Source organism: Rhinolophus sinicus, linkage group LG01 (assembly GCF_036562045.2).
Source record: "Rhinolophus sinicus isolate RSC01 linkage group LG01, ASM3656204v1, whole genome shotgun sequence".
NCBI classification, from domain to species: Eukaryota; Metazoa; Chordata; class Mammalia; order Chiroptera; family Rhinolophidae; genus Rhinolophus; species Rhinolophus sinicus.
Window position 1 is genome coordinate 73,260,469 of NC_133751.1, and position 21,250 is coordinate 73,281,718.

Here is a 21,250-nt window from a genome sequence, read left to right on the forward strand (position 1 = left end):
ATTCACAGAAGCTAAAATGTTAATGTTCTAAATCAAACGCTGGCCATAAATATTTGATATCCTGTTGTCTATTTCCTCAGGTACTACTCTATTTTTTATAACTGTAACTCAGGAGGTACAAAACGTATCCTGTTCACCTTTGTATTCTCCTCCAAGAATATCCTAGTACCTACCTTCAAAAGGAAGGCATTCAACAGATAATTGTCCTGACCTGAGGGGTTCATTAGTCCCGAAGTACCTGATAAGTGTGAGATGCATTCTGATTCATACCAAGGAAAGAGTTCCTTTATGAGATTATATAAAACAACGCTGACCGTGGCTCTGCTACTGGGTGGCCTAGACTAGCAATTACACTGTCCTCAGTTATGCTTCTTAAGAGCATCAGTGAAAATTAATCACCAGTATTTCAATTTTACCTATGAAACCATACGGGGAAACCACAGTGAGGTTTCTCCCTGTTCTGTGTAATCAGGACGGCACATGACTGTCAAATGACGTGCTACGAGAAATGTAACTCGCTCCCCCAAAGAAAAACAAAAACCATTATGTTGAAACTGAGATCCTAAGGATGTACATGCTGGATGGATATATAAAAAAGTACCCTCTTTAAAATAACTGCAAAGAAAAAATGCAACAGGAATACTGAAGGAGCGAGATGAAATGGTGGGATTACTTTCTATGCTCCTAGGTTCAGAGAGGCTGCCATTTTCAGTTCAGGTAAGACCACACCTTAGGATCATGGTTTGTTGTCAGGAACTTGCTTTAAAGACATAATAAATCTCTGTTGCAGTGAGCTTTTATCTCTTTGAATAAAAACATTTTTAAATGTATTCCTCTCTACAGAAGTTAACATATCCATTCATTGCTTTGATATGTCCTGCTCTAAAAGATTTAGAGTAATAACCAGTGAAAACGAATTAATCATATGCAGTAGATAAGAAGTAATACTACAGATGTAGAAGCTCTTTAACAGGTACAAAGAAATGTGTAAGCAGTTTCAGAATGTATCATATTATTTCATTCTTAATTATGTTTTTTCTTTCATTGTCTATTACAAAGGAGCCAGCCAGATTAAAAACAAAGCAGTATGAAAACAGACCAACTGACACTAATCAGGAAGTTTTAATTTCAAGATCTCTGCTTTTTAGTACAAAACAAATGTTTTACAGCCAAGGTATGTTTACAATCATTTTGTACTGGCTTATTATCTGCCAAAATAGTGTAGACATAACCCTCAGATGGCATTTAGCAGTATTTTCCAAGATGTGCGTTTCCTCCAATAATTAAAACCAGAATGGTTTTTGCCATAAAAATACACTAGCTGACGGTTTTAGAGAAAAAAAGAATAGCATCACTGCTAAGAAAATTCAATTTTCTTTATTATAAAAGATAACTGGTCTAAGTGTCTCTAAAAACGAAAATCTGGGCATATTAAATAGTTTATTTACTATTTGGTTTGCTGAAACAATTGGGCCAGTTGAAATGGTGGTTTAAATGTTTCTCTTTACTTACTACAGAGGGTGCCAAAAAAAATGTATACACATTTTAAGAAAGGAAAAACTGTATTAAAAATTGTAATACTCAACATATACCTATAACAAAAGATGAATACAAGTCATGTGCATACATTTTTTTGGCACCCCGGTATTTTTTCTAACAATACCATTTCTGAAGACTCTGGATGGGGTGGAGGTGGCCTTTGCTCCAAAAGGCCATCCATTAAAGTCTCCTCCAAAGGTGTGAACGGAAGTTATTAGGTGCATTCGTATATTTCAGTTCCCCTAAAAATATGCTTGTGCAATTGGGAATGAAATGAGCAGTTTTAGACTAGGAGTTTTCTAAAAATGACTCACAACTCTGCATAAAAAGGAAAGAAACACACCACTTTCAAATAAAAGGCCTCCTCAAATATAACTATTAGAATTCAGTTATGTGATGTGACAGTGTAGGTGGAGCTCAGGTGGGAGCGACACGATGAGGTTCTGGGCTTAAGGAGGTGACAACAGCATGGAAGGGATAATGCACATCCATCGTGTATGAGGACACAACACAAAACTGTGAAACAGAGTCACACCTCAATCAAATACCACCTATAATTGGGAGCAGTGGGGGATGCTAATGGGACCGGAGGGGTGGGATTTCCTATCTTTTCAATATGGTATTTATATAGAATTTCTGTAATTTTACCACATCAGCTTTTCTTAAAGTGAGCCACAACTTTCCATGAGATTTAATTTTTACGGATCCTAGAATAAATCTATCTTTATCTATTTTATTTCAATTATAACTGGTTTTGCCAGTTAGAATATAAGAAAAACTAAGGAGCTGAGGCCTCTAAAAATGTCTCCCTTCTTTTTAATAAATAAGGTTAAGGACAACTTTTCCAATTTCCCACAACCAACCAGATCTATAATCTTGCTTACACACACACACACACACACACACACACTCGCATATATACACACACACACACACACACATATCTTGCGCACACACGTGTATACACACACACAGGGCCCATCTGGAGAAATCCAGTATCTTTGTTCTTCAACTTCACCTTAACACATAACTAGTTTCATAAATTGACAGGAAGAAGAAAAGTACAACACAGACGACGAGTACCAGAGACCAAAGTCAGCACTGCTGCGGTGACTGGTTTTTGCCTATCTTCTGTGTTCAGAGGAACGTGGTCTCTGCTTTCCAAACTCACCTATTTACCTAGCTGGCAACCCCCTCTCGCTGACGTTTTCAGTACTGGATTTCTGCAGCTATCCACCCCTCCGCCCCCCTCAGTATCTTGCATCTCTTCTGTTGTACTAGCAGGACTTCCTTTTTGTCCACAAACATCCAGGCTTCCTGAATAGGGCTTCAAGGTCAGGGTTAAACTCCTGGAAGCCATTCTTTTCCCACACACTCAGGTTCTGACGTGAAGTCACCTCCGACACCCCACTCCCCTCTGACACCCCTTTTAATTTGCATCTCACATCACCTCACTCATCCAAATGAGTCCCATGCAACCTCCCTGTCTGCTCCTGCCTCCCCTTCCCACGGACAGCTCCCCCAACCCTGGGTCTTGTCCTCTTACACCTGCATGTCCAGAGGCTTTCCGCTCCACGCTGCACACCGCTGCCGAGTGTTTCTTGAAGCTCTGCTTTCATCACTGCACACCCCTGCCCCAAATCTTCAGTTGCTTCCCAGTATTTTCAAGTAGGAATTTCTCTGCTTCACACTGAACTCCCTCCCAATTCTGACTTGCGTAGAGCAACACTTTACCTTCCTCTTCCATAAATCTTCTCCACTCCCGCCTGTCTGATTTACTCGTCACCTACCTATCTCACATTTGCCTGGCATCTCCCCCATCTCTCCAGTTAATTATGTGTAAGTCACGATCCCTTACTATGTACGTGTGGTCAAGTATAAAAGAGGGAGATACATAAGTGGAAGTGGATTCTGGCAGACTTTGGCCTCGGAGTCAGGGCTCAGGAGAGGACGGTCACATTTGAAGAGCAAACACCTCCTTAAGGGGGCAGCACTTATTAGTTCTGACCAACTGCTCTTATGCAGGAAGGCTAGTCCAGTGTCTCCAGATCCTCTAAATTTTCATGAGAAATCAGATATTTGCATTTATTTGAAATCTATGAAAATACTGGCCACTCATTCAAATGTAAACTATAATATAGGTCAACAAATGGTGGGCCACACAAAGCATCTCTGCAAGTTGGATGTGGCCCAAAGGGTGCTATTTCACCTCTGTTCCCTAACAACTCCTTGAGGAACCACCTTTATGCTTTCTCCTCTGTGATGGTTCCCCAGAACATCGGGCTAATATTCATGTCTCCCTTTCCTGGTTTCACACATTCACTTTGTGTATCGCTCATCACTCAAGTGGAGCCCCGTCATTTTCAATGTATGGCTCCCTGTGAAATCATGTGCACAATTTATTTGTTATCCCTTAACTTCTTGTATCTTATCTCTTTGCAACTGAAGCCTAAGTTCCTGGACGACAGGAGTCAGACACCATCATTTCCTGTAGCCCTCACAGTACCTTCCAAAGTACAATCACAAATAAGCACTTACTTATTTAAGCGCCTAAGAGGTATCTTGGCAGTTTCAATAGTACAGACACTTTTCAAAAAGGAAATACCAGCTCCAGTTTTTTGACAGCAGTCTTGAACAATCTGTCATCGTGCTCAGCTGTACACATATGTGTAGGAGTAAGCTGTCTTCCATAGAGACGTCTATAACAGGCCAACTCCTATAACAAGCAACTTGCAGTCTTTTAGAATCATTTAAAACGTGGTGACAGAACAGCTCAGTATTGAAGAGGCCAGGCTCTGGAGATAGACTGCCTGGGTTTCTGCTGAGGCCTGAACACTTTCTGTCCACGTGACCTTAGGAAGGCACAAAATCGCTCATCTTTTTTTCCCTAATACGATGTAAAAAAGGGAAGGAAAACAGTACCGACTCCGGAGGATGGGTATGAGCACTCAATGAGCCAAGTACTTAGAAAAGTGTCTAGCACAGAGTAGATAATACATGTCGGTCATTAATATCTTAGGTTAGATAATAAAACTGGCAGATAAAATCAGCTTCAAAATTTGCAATCGATTTTAAAGAACACATAAAATTATTTTAGAAAAATTAAAAGCAGGCTTATGCTCCAGCCCCTAGCGGCACTCCAAAACACCAACACTGTACCTGGAGGGAAAGCACTCCTATACAATTGACCTTAAACGAAGGTTCCCAGGTTATCTCGTCATAATGAAAATACTTGTTTATCCATATATAAGAAACTTCAGCAGCCTCAGTTATTAGCATGGAGTAGCCCCTCAATAATTATTGTTCGTTAGAATACATGAATAAACTGCTCCACTTATTACACCAGGCAATTTTGGTACCAGAATTTTGGTACCAGTGTTAAGATCTTCTTTCTTAAAATGTACAGGTAATGATGGCTCTGAGCATCCTCCAACTACAGCAACTGTAGCAGTACTAACGAGCCCTGAGGGATGCTTTGCTGCTTTGCTGATCTTTATATGACCTGACCTAATTAATTTCAAAACGAAAGGAAACGCAATACATTATAGTACCGGCGCCAATTAAGTAACTGATTAACTGAACAGTATGAGCCTCATGGAGGTTCAAACATAAAGGATTATGTTTTTCTCAATTCTCTGACCTCAGCAGCACTATGCAAAAATCTCCCTTCCGAGCTGGAGTAGATTCCTGAAAAACACCTGGAACAGATCCCAGAATTTTTCAGGTCAGTTTCAGCTATTAAAATATCCACCCTGTTTAAAATGCTCATCAAACACCCAAAGCAGGGCCTTCCCCAGAGCATCTCCCAGCTCTAGGGTCCCGGAAATCGGGTGGGGTCCTTCCAATGCCCAAACTGAGAGCATCTGCTGCCAACATATCCGGTTTTCCTTTTGCTGCTCAAGTGGGTGCAGAGCCCAGCAATAAAGACATGCCTACATCATGTCTTCCTTCTCACCAAAGAGAAGGCATGTCTTGCAAGCAACAACCCCTGTCTCTTTGGGAGGTCTCCTCAGTTACTGCTCCCCTGCCAGCTCACAGGAATGAAGTTGGGGAAGGGTGGTGAGTGGTTAGTTCTCGGGCTGATTCCTGGCCCTTCAGTCACAAGGCCTTCCTGTTTTGAGGACACAAGAAGGAATGGTGGAGGTAAAACTAATTGCCCATTCCTTTTGTGTCTATTCCTGCTAACTCTAAATAAGACTGAATGACCCTGTTAGGGGATGCCAAGAGCAGGGATGATATATAAAATATTTAACAGGCAGAGGTGCCAACCGAACTCAGGGCTGGCACAGGGTCTTGCAGGCCCCTTGCTGCGCCCTCTAGTTGCCCGAAGGATCCAGGGGCTCAGGGACACTGGCAGCGTTGCTGCAGTGTTCTCAGGGGGGTTTAGGTCAGTCTTTTTACTAACAACAGGGAGTCTTTTAGCACGAGGACAGCTGTGCTGGTACAAACCAGCTGAACATCACTCCTGCTTGTGGGAGCTCGTTGGGGTCCTGAGCAAAGCCATCTCTACGGCACACTTCCTATTGCAAGAGACTGGCCCAGGCCTGCCCTCCGCCTACCCCTCCCTACGACCATCCCATGGCTTCTTGCCTGACCAAGTTGAACTATTTTCTATTTCTCCACTTGAGCCCTGGGAAACTCACACATCTTTAAAAAGCCAAACCAGGGAGTGCAGCAGGCTATTCCAAGTCTCCTCCTGCTGCCAACTTCCTCCAGTTCCCTGTTTGCCTGCTCAGATAGGTGAAGGGTACAGCAGTAAGTCTGTGTCTAAAACATTTCTTGCTTCTTGCCAAAGAATGAGAAGATATCTCTTGCAGGTACCACCCCCAATCTTTAACAGGGGGTTCTCTCAGAGCTGCTTTCACTCTGCTTGAAAGTGAGCAGGGGTGAAGAATAGAAAGCACTTCCCTCCTTACAGGGCAGGGAGAAAAGCCAAAGTATTTTAGGCTACTGGGTAGCCTATGCTATGCACCCCCCACCCCCGCCCGGCACTGATCACATGAGGGGTTAGGGTGGGAATGAGAGGAGAAACCCCAATAGTGGTATATGGGATAGTAGCTGGATTAGGCTATCTCTTTATGAATCAAATCCCAAGAGAAGGGTCTGGCCCAGTTTGAAGGTGGCTTCCCCTTTGGAATGTGTTAATTTAAAGCTGTTCCTTCAGATTTTAGACAACACCACTGATTCTGGGCAATGGAAAAAAAATTATCCTCAATATCCTGTTATATTTATTTAAAGAGGCACCCAACGTAATTGAATACTATGTTTTGTTCAAGGAAAATGAACATCAAATACACATGGACTAAGAAAAAAAATTGAGGAAGCGTATTTCTACTGGTGATTATTTGGAGATGCTGATTAATCCATTGTGCACATATTTATGTTTAACTAGAAACTGAGGAGGCTTTAGGATGTTATTCTAAAACACAGTTTATTAGAATTATGGCATCATCTTCATGTGATACAAATAATGTGAGAAAATTTTCTGGGTAAATTATTTTTTAGCGACCCTATTTCATCAAAAGCATATATTTTTACTCAGATGTTATAAGAAACTAAGTCTGAGTATAAGCTGATTTGCTATAACGGGAATAGGTTTATTGCAGTCATTTTACCCCTTTAAATTATGATGCCAGCATTCAAACATCTGTTACACCATAGCATCTGTTTTATATTTGGGATGCATCCCTACAAATTAGAAGAGTGTTCTTTTTTAATGAGCTCTGATTTAATAGGGAATCCTTTTTTATGACTTATGCCAAAGAAAGAAATGAGAAGACAAATTCATCTCTCTAGCCTCTTCCTCACACAGTGAAGTACCTCAAAGGTCCATATATTTCCAATATAAAAGTGTTTAATAAAAATAATCACTTCTTTCAAATAAATTGTCTTGGCAATGTATACAGTCTAAAAGCTACTAGACAAACTCATGGCCTCACAGTCTCTCTGTTTAGTAAGTCCTGTTTATGGCTCTAACTTCAAAGGCACATTTGCCGCCAGATCCTTACCATTTTAGTTCTACCTGAAGTAGTACTTTGCCTCTGACTCACCCAGTTCTTTTAAAAACTATTCCCTGAGGTCTTTATACGTTTCCTAGTCATGCGCAGTTGGGTCTGAATTTGTCTTACACAAGAAGCATGTCAGCTGAATGTCAGACAACAATGGATTAGTTTGTTCTACTGTTTATATACTCCATTACTATTTGGGGTATTTATATTTTCATATTTCTAATTTGGATCTAGCTAGATTTTAAAACCTTAATGTTAAGATATTTAAAACTCCTCAACTTTTATGATAAAAGCTACCATAAAATTTAGAAAATGACAGGTCGCCCTATAAAATACAAAGGATTTATAAAAGAACCATATTCTCACAAACAAACAAACAAACAAACAAACACACACAAAAACAACCAGAAGGAACTCTGGGGAAGAAAGCCAGAAACAGGAGAGAAAAGAAAAAGTTTAATATAAGAGATTTTTGGTTACTCATTTCTGTACCTCCCGATTTGTCTCACCAAAAGAGAAAACTGCTATGAGAGTGTCCCGGTGCTAAGACATTTCTCCCACACGGTCCCTTAAGGCACAGTGGTCACAGCTTGGCAGAGCAAGTCACTGCTCCTGCCCACCGTAGCAACAACTGCTTCTGGCATCTTCCTCCCCAACCCATCCCCCACCAAGTGGGGGCTCCCTCACAGGCTTTATGAAAGCACATTTTCTACTCCGCCAAAGGAATTTTATACCCACGTCACATCAAATGTACAAGTGATAGATGTTATAAAACCACACTTTAGAACATGTCATTTGAGTTCTTTACCAAAACAAGGGAAAAAAAATCCCCCAAATTGAAACATTAACCAACTGGTTTAAAGTGGTGCCTTCTAGGGATTTACAGATGTTATAAGAGAATCAGCAAAGAGGAAAATGACCTGGGCCATTCTTCTGGGTTCAGGCTTGACTTACTTAACCAATTGGAGAGAGACAAAACTGACCTTCTTTTAAAATACTACCTGTGAAAATGATTTTGCAATTTCCCTTGGTAACCTTTTTCAATGCCTAATGACTTTTAGTAGCAAAACTCTTTTTTTCCCTAAACGAAAGGTTAACCCTTCTGTCATTGTTGAAAATTAGATACAATACACTTAAAGGTCAAAGGTGAGATGGTGCAGTTTAAGGGACGTTGTTATGAGGACCTTTTTTGTGATTTCCACCTCTGCATAGCTTATCTCAATATATTCTCAGAAACTTGCCTCGGCTAGTTGAAAGAGTGCAGACTTTCCACAGCGTTTTGCAGGTTCAGCACCACCCAACTGCGAAGTGTTTGAAGAAATCTATATTGAAAACAATTCACATAAAGAATATTAATTGTGATATCAGAATCCTTGCTTCCGATTCATACACATTCCGGAGCTTTCCTTCGTTTATGAGAACATCATTGCTCCCAAGTACCATGTAACTAAACGTGGCATGCTTGGGATTATAACTCTGAAACCAATTTTAGTAAATAGCCTCAAAAATAGTAACAAAAAACAGGTGTGACTTTGGTGGCCATTTGATGACAAGAGTATTATATATTCCAGGCTTATAATTTAATTCTATAACATTAAAAGGAGATATGCATTTCCATTTCTATATAAATACTAACTCATCAACTGGCCAAATATAAAAGAGCTATTTAGAGTCAATTTGTATTTAACAAAGCAATTAAATTTTTTTTAAGGAATATATTTGAGAGCTCTGTGGAAAGAGCATCAAATCAATCAACAGATATTTTTTTGAGAATCCAATATAAATGTGCTAGGCAATATGACAGGAACTGGGGAAGCTAAGAATTTTATATAAAACATTGGCTCTGGCTTTGAGAGTATGCTCTAAAGTACACACAAAGACTGACAATCAAGACCACAAATCTAAATAAGTTGCAATTAAGGGCCTCTGTTGCAGTCCATCAACATATATATGTCACATTGCATACTCTTCTGCAAATTTGACTAAGCAGCAGCCAGGCACTGATTACAAAGAACAGCACTGTCCTTTCTCATTTTTATATGAAAACTTCATTTTCAATTTCTAGCCTAACTTAGGAAAGGGCTGAGAAGGACATACATTAAGGATCTTTACAAGGTACGTTTCTCTTGGAAAAGTTCTGTCATCGCTAGCTAGCTATAATCTAAGTTATTTGTATTCTTCGTGCTTCTGAATTCTTTCTCAGGTTAGGTGGCAATCTTGCCTCATGACTATTTCCTTACAAGTGACCCCAGTCCCAAACGGGGTTCTACAGAACTTTCAGCTGCAGGAGAGACGGGTGCTATGATGCTAGAGGGAATTCTCCCTGGAATACGTGCTGCATAAGAGGCCTTAGTAGAGGCAACTGTTTAATAAGCTACCCGGGCCATTTAGAAGGCCCTAGTTTAAGAAAGTTTTAAGGACTTTTTCTTCCTAGGGACTATCATTTTTAACAGAGTCCTTTCCTATTCATCCCAATCACTTACTTTTTCTTTAAAGATCAACTCACGAGGTTCAGTCTTTCTGAAGTTTGGAAAATCTTCCCCTACCTGAATGTTCTGATAGATGCCACTTCTACTTTCTCTAGACAAGCTGAATTCAGTTATTCAGCTTATCACTAGACTAAGAGAAGCAAACACATTAATATAATCACTGACTCAGACTCCAAGGAATGAAATACTGAACCCGTATGCCAGTCCTTGTCCTAAGGCTGTTATGATATGAAGACATGGCTTTTGTGACAGACAGGCCCTCACTAACTTTTTGTGGGGTGGACTGAAGCAAATAATTACGACAGTGGGCCTCATGTACTTTATCTTCAAAATAGAAACCTGCCCCGTGTTACTGTGGTGAAGATTAGATTATGTTAGTGAAAAGTCTGGCACATTGCTGAGCCCATATTATGCTCTCAACAAATATTGCATTTATTAGTAATAAGGCTTTAGCATTATTTCCACTAATAAACATAAACTCTTTTAACACAAGTCCAAAAATTAGTTACACACTGAAATTGGAAGGGAATTAAAAACTGCAATGTCAGAGGATAATCATTAAACTGAATGATTTGTAGAATGCTAAATTTGTCACATAACCACACGATACTGAAGGACAAGCTGGGTAGCCCTGCACTGCTTAGCCAGGGACAGTTTCTACTTCCTACACTGGCTCCCTCTGCTGTCGCTTTTGTTGTTGTAGGTTTATGCTCCTTGATGCTGTATGTTTGTTCACTATCACGTGTTCTGTACTCAGTGCAGTGTACGGCCCACTGAGAGGCTCAGTGAGGGCATGGATGTGTTATCTGCCATCTGAGCTCATGTAAAGTCTGAGTTGAGGCTTAGGATGGTTCTTTGCCTTTCAAAAGGAGCCACCTACATTTAGTAAGCACAATTTTCCTCATTGCCGAGGGGAAGATTTTTACCTATTTATTATAGGCATAGGGCAGTATTTTAAATGCTCAAAGTTGCTGGAAGCCAGATTGCCAAAGGGGCATGTGTGGGGAAGGGTCAGTGTATTTTAGTAGTCCCAACATTTACAGAATCACTTAACAATAACGTTTTCATGGAATGACTTAGTGTAAGATTTGCTTTCTAAAATGTCCTCAGCTTATTCACTGGGGTGGGGGGAGTGGAAAACTGGACATACGTTAATGTCTATGGCTAAAGCCTTATCTTGATTTCTCTGCAGGATTCAACATGGCGGACCCCCCTAGGGAACTCTTCTCTGGGCTTCCATTACTACAGGTCCTCGTTTGCCTCCTACCTCTGAGGCCACTCCTTGTTGTTCTCCTTTCCATCGTGGATCCCTTAAGTGTTTTTCCTTAGGGTTTTGCCTTCGAGCCTTGTCTCTTTTTATTTACACATGTTCTTTTTCTCCTTAATTTCATCTACTCTGATGGCTTCAATTAGAAGCGTATCTTACATATACTGATGTGTTATACCACTGTTCCTTCCCCTCACTTTTTTTTCTATTTAAGACATGTACACACTTTTAAGTACAAACAGTAGAGTTAATACATATTTTTCAATAACTATGTAGGAGAGGGAAGTGAGCGCTATGTTACACTCCTGGGTAGGGGCCAATAGGGGGCCATACAACATAATATCTTCCTGGCTTTGCTATTTTTCTTGAATTGACAGTGCCTGCCAATCTGTTAACTCCACTGTAGTCTCTTCTTTGGTTATTATTCAATGTTCTGATAAACAGGGCAGGTGTAATAAATAGTACGTGAGATACAGCACAATGCTAAGAAAAATCATCACCCTGGATACTGCTAAGCTTTCTGGCCTGAGGTAGGGGAGCACACCAAGGAAACAGGTGGTAAAGATCAAAAAGCAAATTAGGTAATGGGGGAAGTCTGCAATTGTAAGGGGTATCACAAACATCGTACCAATAAGGTGGAGGAAGTGACCAATTATTATTGAGTAAGTAAGTGAATCAAAGAATGAATAATGTGAGATGATTGGTCTTCTTTACCATAAAAGAAATATTAATGCTTCCAATAAAACATGTAATACTCTCACATGGATTAGCTGCAGTGTGAGTGCATAGTGTTTTCTTCAAGTATAATATTCTGTAACACTCTGAGCATTCCATCATGAAAACAAATGCCTTAGAAAACAAATGTATGTATTGCTTATATCCACGTGTGAGAATGCCTTAAATTTGGTGTATTTATATTGGCAAAGTAAATACCTTTTTAAAAAAGTTGTAATATCAAAATCTATTTGTCTAAATCATCTAGATTAGCCCTCTGTCTTCAAAGTAAATATGTAATTTTTCAGTACAAAGACGCAAGTATATGAGCTAGCCCCAGAGCAGAGCAAAGAATATGTAGACTGGTCATGGCTTTCAGATTTGTTAAATAATGGGAGGGAATAGCTCCCTTCTGGCATTATATTTGGTCATTAGTCTTCAGTAAGTGAAATCTAAAAAGTGATGGATGTGTCATTCTACCTGTAAAGAACAAAAGATGCAGATGGGAAACTCATTCTGACCAACTTAATGGCTAAGAGCTTAGAAACAGAGTGATGGCTCTTCAGAGGGGCCAAGTTGAATCTAGATGAATGAGTATCAATGAGGAATGGGAGACAGGCTGACAAGGGAGGGGAAAGATCCTGCACTCTATATTTCTTTCTAGATCTTATGAAGTATATTTTCTCCCTTTAGATGTAAGCATTCCTGAGGAAACTACAAACAAAAATGTTCTTTATTCAATAGTTTCATGGTTACGTAGAGGTTAAATTCAATGAGTTTTAAAGCTTATAGATTTGGTTAAAAAGGAAAAATATCCTCAGCTTGCAAGGCAGAGACTTAGGAGTCAATGTCAAAGAAAAACATTTTCAACTTAAAGAAATGCCCAGGGCTTATTGTTTTTAAAAAATCTAGTTTCTAGGATAATCATATTACACAATAAATGACGCACTGCCAAGAGAAGATCTAGCTAATCTCTTCCTGGAGTTACTGACATTTGTATAAATGAAATTAGTAGGAATGGTCTCCGAAAATTTTGCATGCCTGATTTTAAAATTGTTCCACAAAGCTAAACATTTTTAAATAGTAAATTGATTCCTAAATTACATAAACACCGACTTTTCTCCAAGTGTACAAATAGGACTGAGAATCCCATTGAAGAAAAGGGATATGGGTTTAAAGTGACCCACTGGGTAATTTTCTATTATGTGTCCATCCCTTCCTTATTTCAGCCTTTCCATATGAGTTCCCAGAAATACTAGGAAGTCCCTTAACAATGATGATTTAACAACTTGTGGTAAATATTATAAACTATATAGATCAGTGGTCTCAAACTATGGTTCCCTGATAGGAAACTTTTTGGAAATGCAAATTCTCAGGCCCCACTCCAGACTTAATAAATCGGAAACTTTGGGGTGGGATTCAGCATTCTGTGTTTGAATAAGCCTTCGGGGTAACTCTGCTGTCATTTTAAAGTTTGAGAACCTCTGCTATAGACTAATTAGAACAAGAATTTCAAGAGTCTTTTTGTTTTCTCAAAGGTGATGGGTGTTTTATGAAGTAATTATAAGAGCTTTAGGGATATGATCACAGTGATTATAGCCTATTCTATTTCTACTGCAATATGTATGCTCATAGCTGACTTTAGTTGATAATTTTATTAGTTCATCTAGTTAGTTCTTGTTTAGCTTTGAATAAACCATCCCAGCACTGGGATGACAATAAGGTTAACTTATAAGGTATTAAGAGATTGAACCTTAGGGTTCTCTTGGGTCAGAGGAGGAAAGAGACTAACAGGTCATATATCCTAGGGAACCATGTACTTCTCTCATATAATCACGTATGACATTTACAATTCAGTAATGAGGTATGTAATAATTTGTTTAATGTGCTTAGAAATTAAAACCTAGGTAAAATATAACGAGGAAAAATAATACTCTTAGTTGGGAGGGGGAATTGCATCTGAATCTAGGGCAAAACATATTATTTTGTTTTTTCCATCACACATGCCTTCCTCTGTTACAACGCCTGAAACAACTCCAGTACATTTCCAAATCAACTTTTTTTTTTTTTTTAATGCTTCCTCAAATTTTCTATAAGTTCCGTGGTCAAAAACCAGAGGCCCTCAGGAGACAAGTGCCACAGAGCAGAGGAGTGACATCTGGAAACGCCCCCTTGCACAACTCCCAAGTAAGAAGAGGTTCTTTCTTCCCTAGAAAAAAAAACTTCTCGTGTTTTGAGGAGTGTACTGAGCGGCAAGGACAAATTAACTTGTGTGAGAGAGGCACATTACCTCATTCTCCAGAATCACAGGACTATGGTTATTATACCATCCAACTTCCATCAGAGTTGCCCAGGGCTTCAGAAGCTCCTCCTAAATCTGATGACTTAGGAGGAGTACGTAACAGTTGTGCTGTAAGTGGCAATAATGGTTAGAAATGCACCAGCACCAGCTTTCCCACATTGCCATTTTAACTTCAGTTGAATGCTTTTGGTAGTTAATGCGTAACTATCAAGTATGCCAAAGATGAGCCACTACCTTTCTAACATTCATGCTGCAGTGCAGTTTAATCAAACAGCATATGTGGCAAATACATTCCATTGGTTCCAGAAAGTTGAATGGGATTGGCTCAGGTGTCAAGATTAAAGATAAACTTAGTCATCATGCCAAAATTCTTTTTTCACTCTTGAAAAAGTGATTAGTAGCAAATAAATGGATATCAACAACCGGAGGAAAACAAGGCAATAGCAAACAAAACTATTTCCCCAGATAGCGAAAACAGCCTATTTATCATAATGAAAAATTATAATAAAATCTTAATTTATTCGGATTCATCAAGCAAATTGTTCTTCATGAAATAACATTTTATGTTGTTACCAGTTTTCTAGCACAGCCCTAAACAGCTAAAGTAAGCACGGTGGCAGTGAAGCCTAACAGATAAGCCGGCCAACTGGTGGTACAAAGTCACAGCGGGTGACAGTCCCATGAGGAAGGAGCAGCACTGTTTTGTAATGTAAGAGCTGAAAGCCATTTTTTCTCACTTTCAAAGTAAGATGTTGGGTTTTCTCCTGCCAAAAGGATATCATTTTACATTTCATCTATGCAGCACTCTTTATGCAAATGAATCAAAGTGATTCAATACATCAATATTAAACAGAACAGTCCTGCCTGTCATTTTCTCTCCGTTCCCCATTAAAAAAACTGCTCAGTTTATGATATGCATTTTTTGCTGGAATTAATAAAAAGGAAAAAGGGAAGCCCTAAAGCAGATAGCATCTTATTTACAAGAACTATTAATATATACATTTTATTATATGCCATGTAGTGCTCATTAGAAATGAGCATATGGTGGGAGCCAGGGCTTTTGCGGCAAAATCAAGCATATCAGATTTGCGCCCTCATCATACCAACCAAGAAAATGCTCTCTAGTGTCTGCTCTCTCTCTTTGGCTGACAAACCAAAGAAATCCGAGATCTTGCAAGAGCTGACCTGATCTAAGCCTGGGATTAAACACTAATAAAAATGCTGGCTGACGCCACATCACAGCAAAAGCTAAGCACTGCTGATTTAACCGGTCAGATTCCCCACCACATTCGCTGTGCGAGTTATTCATGAATTACAGCATCTAATTCACTATTGGAAAAATTTAATAAATTGGAATCCTATGGCCTTCACGTTGACAGCAGTTTTCCCCAGCTTTAAAAATAAATTAAAAACAAGGCAAAATGAAATAAAGAATGACTGGAAAGTGTTTATTCTGAATGCAGCCTTTAATGGTTAGAAGACAGGTAAAACATATGGACCTGATCCGACTATGATCCCAGGAAAGACAGAAAAAGGTGGTAAGTATTCGGTTATGTGAGTCATGTCAGTCACGGCAAGAGACACACCTAACATTCACCACACGTTACTCAAAGTTCATTCCAGTATTTCCTGAGCTCAGTAAGTTTTCTGAGCCCCGTAAGTAGTTAAGAAAAAGAAGACCATACCTCAGCAAACTGAAACAGGGCTGATGCCTGACACTGTTTTGAAGGAGCGCTGGGGTGGGATGTACTTGAAGATATCTGAAAGAAAGCAAGTGATTTTTAATGCACAAGGACATTTTCCCATATCAAACTAATAAGATTCTGCCATATATTTCCACTGTAGACAATGATCAAGATTAAGACATGAGTCATCACCCTCAATCCCTTTTAGAAAAACAGTATAAATGCTAAAGGAAGACAAAGGCCATGTTTCTAAAAACAGATCATGGGAAAGAACAAAAAGATTGAGTTGGGCTCATTTGTCATGTCTCTTGTAAAAGTATCAGGTATGTGTCAAACAGCAGTTGAAACTTGTTGAGATGAATTTCCTTATTTCAATGAATTTCTTAAAATATTATTAAAAGCTGGAAGCTGCAAAGAAAGCCAGTCACTTTCTCTCTTCCTCTACCACTCCCTGCAAAGCTGTTCTCCGCTTAGAGGCAGTTGTGAAATAATACTGGAGCAGCATATGGATGTGGGTCAGGGTATCTGGGATTGAATCTCAGCTCTGCTTCTCAATAGCTACCTGACCTTGGACAGCTCAGCTCATCTTTCTGAGACTTATTTTTTTCAAACTGTAAATTGATGATGATAATAATCTCCATTTTATAGGATTATGGTGAGAAGAAAATAAGCCACAGAATACATTCCCTGGCATGGCACTAGAACTCAATAAATGTTCACTGAGTAGGAACAGCATTTCTTTCTTTTATAACACCATGTATCCTCCTGCTCAATGCTTGTGTGTGTGTGCGCGCGTATGCGTACACACACGTACACGTACACACACACACACACACACACACACACACACTTCACTTGTTTGACAGTGGATAGAAGATTCTGCAATACCACACCTGGTTCAACTAGGAGACTTTTGGTTTCCACTTGATAATTATGGTAGCCTCATTAGTTTGCTCTAAGAGCCATGTGGAAAAACTTTCCAAGGATGTTTTCAGAGCAAGGTCAATTACTAATTCTGGTTCCAAAGTGAACAAAATTATATCCAGCTACAATACACGGTGAAAGTGAGTCACAAGAGCAGAAAGCACGGACAACACAAATTCAGCCCATTCCCAATCCAATAAAAGTCTTTTTTCATTAACTGCTACCCAACTCTATCAAAGAATACTTATTAGGCAATAAATGCACCTTAATCCATAACTCTTCAACCACAAAGAGCATTTTTTCCATCTTAATTAAATTAAGTTGGTTAGAAAAACCATGGAAACCAAAGTATCAAAGTGACGTTTAAGGATGACAAAGAATTAGTAGAGAATGATGGAATTATCGACTTTATTCACTGCTGAAGCCATCAATAAAATTGTGTTAAGTGAAATAAGTCAGAAAGAGAAAGACAAATACCATATGATCTCACTTATATGCGGAATCTAAAGAAAAGAATAAGTGAATGAACTAATCAGAGACAGTTTTGGAAACATGGAGGAAAAACAGAGGGTTGCTAGAGGGGCAGGGGGTGGGGATAAGGGGAAGGTGAGAGGTTTTGAAAAATAGTCGGTAACCACAAGATGGTCATGGGGGTTTGAAAATTTGGGGAACGTACAGAGGGATAGTGGATGGGGGGAGGGGGGTTCACACAGTGTGAGGGATATAAACGATAAACGTCTAAGTTTTGCTTTTTCTTGTGCACCTGAAATTAAAAAAAAAAAAATCTGAAAAAAATTTTAATTTCACTTTAAATTTTGAATCAGACATATAAGCATTTTTAAAATAAACATCAGTAAAAAGAAAAAATGTCTCTAAGACCCTGTTTAACAAACTAGGTATAAACCAACTATCATAAATGGGTAAGATTTACCCAAGTGCTCTAAAGACACTGAAGACACATGAGGGTAAAATTGTATTCTCCTTGGTCATTCGACTCTCCTTGGTCGAACTGTGAAACCTATCATTTCAAAAGACTACCATGTGCAAGTTGTGACAGGTGCAAAAATGAATCCATGAGGATTTCCCTGAAGTCCCGGGAGCTATAAATTGAGTAGGTCTTACTTTAGACATCACTTTTCATTCCTACCAACCTTCTATAACAGTTAAGAGAAAATGAACAGTTTACGTAAGGGAAAATGCCTAACCTACAATACATTTATTTCTTCAAGGCTTAAATCAGACAGTGAATAAGACAGAAGCAGGGGTATAAAACCATTCAGATTTTTGAAAACCATTCCTTTCTAAACAAAAGACATGTTACAAATCAATATTGGGATCAAGGAGATACTCAGTTAATGCTATCAATAAGGAGCTCCTGAAGATATAGATTAAGGTACCCTTTATGTAAAACAACAGAGTCAGGGATCTGTTTGGAATGTTCCATATGCTGTAGAACCCAAAAAATGTACACATGCCAATACAATCCAATTTCAAATAAAATTTTAGAGATTTCACTAGATCTTTAGGGGTTCAGCGATCAATGATTAAATATTTCTGCTTTCAAACTTGGGACTTACATTATTTAACATGTCTGCAACTACTGTAGAAAAGGTAGTACAGAGTGAATCCTCTATTATATGCATTCTTGAGGAAACAATATACAAAGCAAATGGAATTCATGGCACACCTCCTACAGAGGCAGAAATGAAAGCTATAGATAAGGAGTATCATGTCAGCAAATACATGACATTCTTGTACTATCTGCAAGGCATTTAGGCACATTCTAAACAATGTCTTAAAGGAATGTCCTGATATGCCACTGTGAAAAACAGTTTTGCCAGTGAAATGTTGAGAACCACCAGGAAAGGACACTAGAGAGGAGAAACAAAATCTGAAACTAAACATATGCTCTCCTTGTACAAAACTGTCCCACAACAGGCAAATGTGCGGAAGGGTGACAGTGCGAGAGAAGGTCTAATGGAAAGACAATGCAAACGATCAAGGGAAGACTATGTGCTTTAAAGTTCAGGAAAAATTAACCAATGATGGCTCCATATTGACTTCTGGGGTAAGTAAAGATATTTTGGGAAGCAGTCTTAACCTTTACACTTGATATCAAGAATAATGTACTTTTCTACATCATCTTTGAACCAATGTTAGTGATGTATTGAACCCAATACATCTGACACAAGACAGTAAGACTTGAAAACTGCCACTGCATGCGAAAGCTTCAAATAAAAGTGTACTAAAAAAATGCATAGCCAATAACCACCCATGAGTTGACTCTTATTTAACACCTGATAAGTAACTAAGTTCTAATGTTAACTATTCAGTTATGTTCTTAACTTACCTATCCATGAATAAAAATTAACTCTGGAGTTCCAAAATATCTTTTCCAACATTTGATTCTCTTTTCCCACTTATGGTTAATTGAGCTAAGTAAAGTTCTTCACTGCTGTAAGTTACTGTCATTAGCCCAAATTTAAGCTCACTTTACAAGTTCCTTATTAAGTACATTATTACCTCAGCAAACTGAAATAATGGTGACTTCTGACGCATTTCAGGGGATTCCGAAATATCAGGCCTGCAAGTGCCAGAGGATATCTGAAACAAAGAAACATGGTATGAAGCATCATAGGAAGAGTTTCTGGAATACAACTAAAGATAAACGCCATCTAAAATGTTCCTATTTGAGGAAAGAATGGTTTTGATTGCCCTGATTTTAGGCAATACTGTGACCAAAAAGTAGTTATATTTGGTAGTTTTATGTGAGGGGTCATCAAACTGCAAATAATGCCATAAATAGCAGGAGATGAGCAAGACAATGCATTTTAGAAAGTTAATATTCATCTAAGAGACATTTCTACAATGGATGCTCTTGGCTTTCTGCCACAAAATCGAAAGAATATATATTTCTTTCATGTTTTGGTTTCCCCAATATTTCATATCACCAGACTGTATGAAAACAAAACTAAAATCAAATTCTTCTTTTCTAGGGTTTTCATGTGCTTGTACACAAGCCCCAATCTTAGACAGGTTAATTTTACCTAAGAGAAGTTTCTTTACTATATGTTTTCTTTTGTACTATTTATCACGGTGGGTAAACATTTAAGGATCTAATATCTTCATTTTTGATCTTCATTATTAAGGCTAGTTACGAAAACATCACTGATTTTTTTCAAAGTTCTTGCTATTAATCAATTATCTTCTCAGAATACACATTTCTTCTTTACCTCAATGCTAAAACTGACTCATTTCTGCATTTGGATGACCTAATCACTTAGGGTAGCCAACTATAATTCAAAAATCATAGGCATCACAATGTTACAGAAGATTTCATTATTCTTCTGATCTAACCCTTTTTAACAATGAAGGAACTTAGCACGAGAGAGATAAATGTTAACATTCAATAATTTTCTCATTCTTTATTTTCATGGCACTTAGCACTGATCACCATAAGACATAAATATGTTTACTGTTCAGCTTCTCCCAGGGGATTTATTTAATGCAGAATCCTCATTACTGCCTGGGGACAATATATTCGACAAGTATTTGTTGAATGAACTAAATGAAAGTTGACAACAAATTTTGTGAATCCCAAATCAGTGTGTGCCCTTCCCCCTTTTCCTGAATGACAAGGTTAGGGAGTGTTAGGGGAAAAGTTATCTTTCCCTTTAGAGGAAAAATAGAAAGAAGTTAAAAATACTTTTCAATAACATTTCTGATAAGGAAATAATCCAAGTTCACTGCTGAAAATCTAAAAAAAAAACCCAAAAAACCCACAGCAGAAAAATCATCTATAACATTATTTCCTAAAGATAAGCACTGTTAATATTCCCTATGTACTCGTCCAGTTGTGTATGTAGATAATATTTTCAACATAAATGGAATATTGTACTACTTATACAATGACCTTTAAAAAAAAAACATTAATCTTCCTGTGTTATTAAACCGTTTCCAGTGTAATTTTAATAGCTGCTGGTGATTATATCAGATGGTTGAATCCAAAGGAAAGAGCTGACAGTCACTCAGGTTATATTCTTGAAAACAGTTTCTCACTGAATCTCTTCATTAGACACTGAAGATGTGCTACTCTGACAATGTCACCAACCACTGGGCAGGAGCAAGCATTTGAAATTTTAATTGTTACTTTTGAATTTGAAAAAGTAATGGTCACCTTCTTCTAGTGATAAGCTCCACAGAGGAGATGCAGAAGGCTTAATTAATTTGCCACCTGTGGTTTGGTTGCCAAAGCCTGACTGCCTCACTGGCACCTGACTATATGACAAGTTAAGTGCTAAATGGCCCAATAGTGTTTTTAT

General features: G+C 38.5%; 1 protein-coding gene across 31 annotated transcripts in view; it reads right to left on the reverse strand.

Annotated features, from left to right (window-relative positions):
* Nucleotides 1–21,250, reverse strand: part of BBX (BBX high mobility group box domain containing) — a 245,408-nt gene that overhangs the window by 39,923 nt on the left and 184,235 nt on the right. For 27 of the 31 annotated variants that reach the window (XM_074332334.1, XM_074332388.1, XM_074332345.1 and 24 more), the window contains 3 exons: nucleotides 19,452–19,532; nucleotides 16,005–16,079; nucleotides 8,789–8,869 (listed from right to left, as the gene is read on the reverse strand). In XM_074332334.1, the coding sequence (XP_074188435.1) occupies nucleotides 8,789–8,869; nucleotides 16,005–16,079; nucleotides 19,452–19,532 (237 nt within the window). The remainder of the gene's footprint in view (nucleotides 1–8,788; nucleotides 8,870–16,004; nucleotides 16,080–19,451; nucleotides 19,533–21,250) is intronic. The other 4 variants (XM_074332428.1, XM_074332417.1, XM_074332406.1 and 1 more) reach the window with 1 other exon arrangement.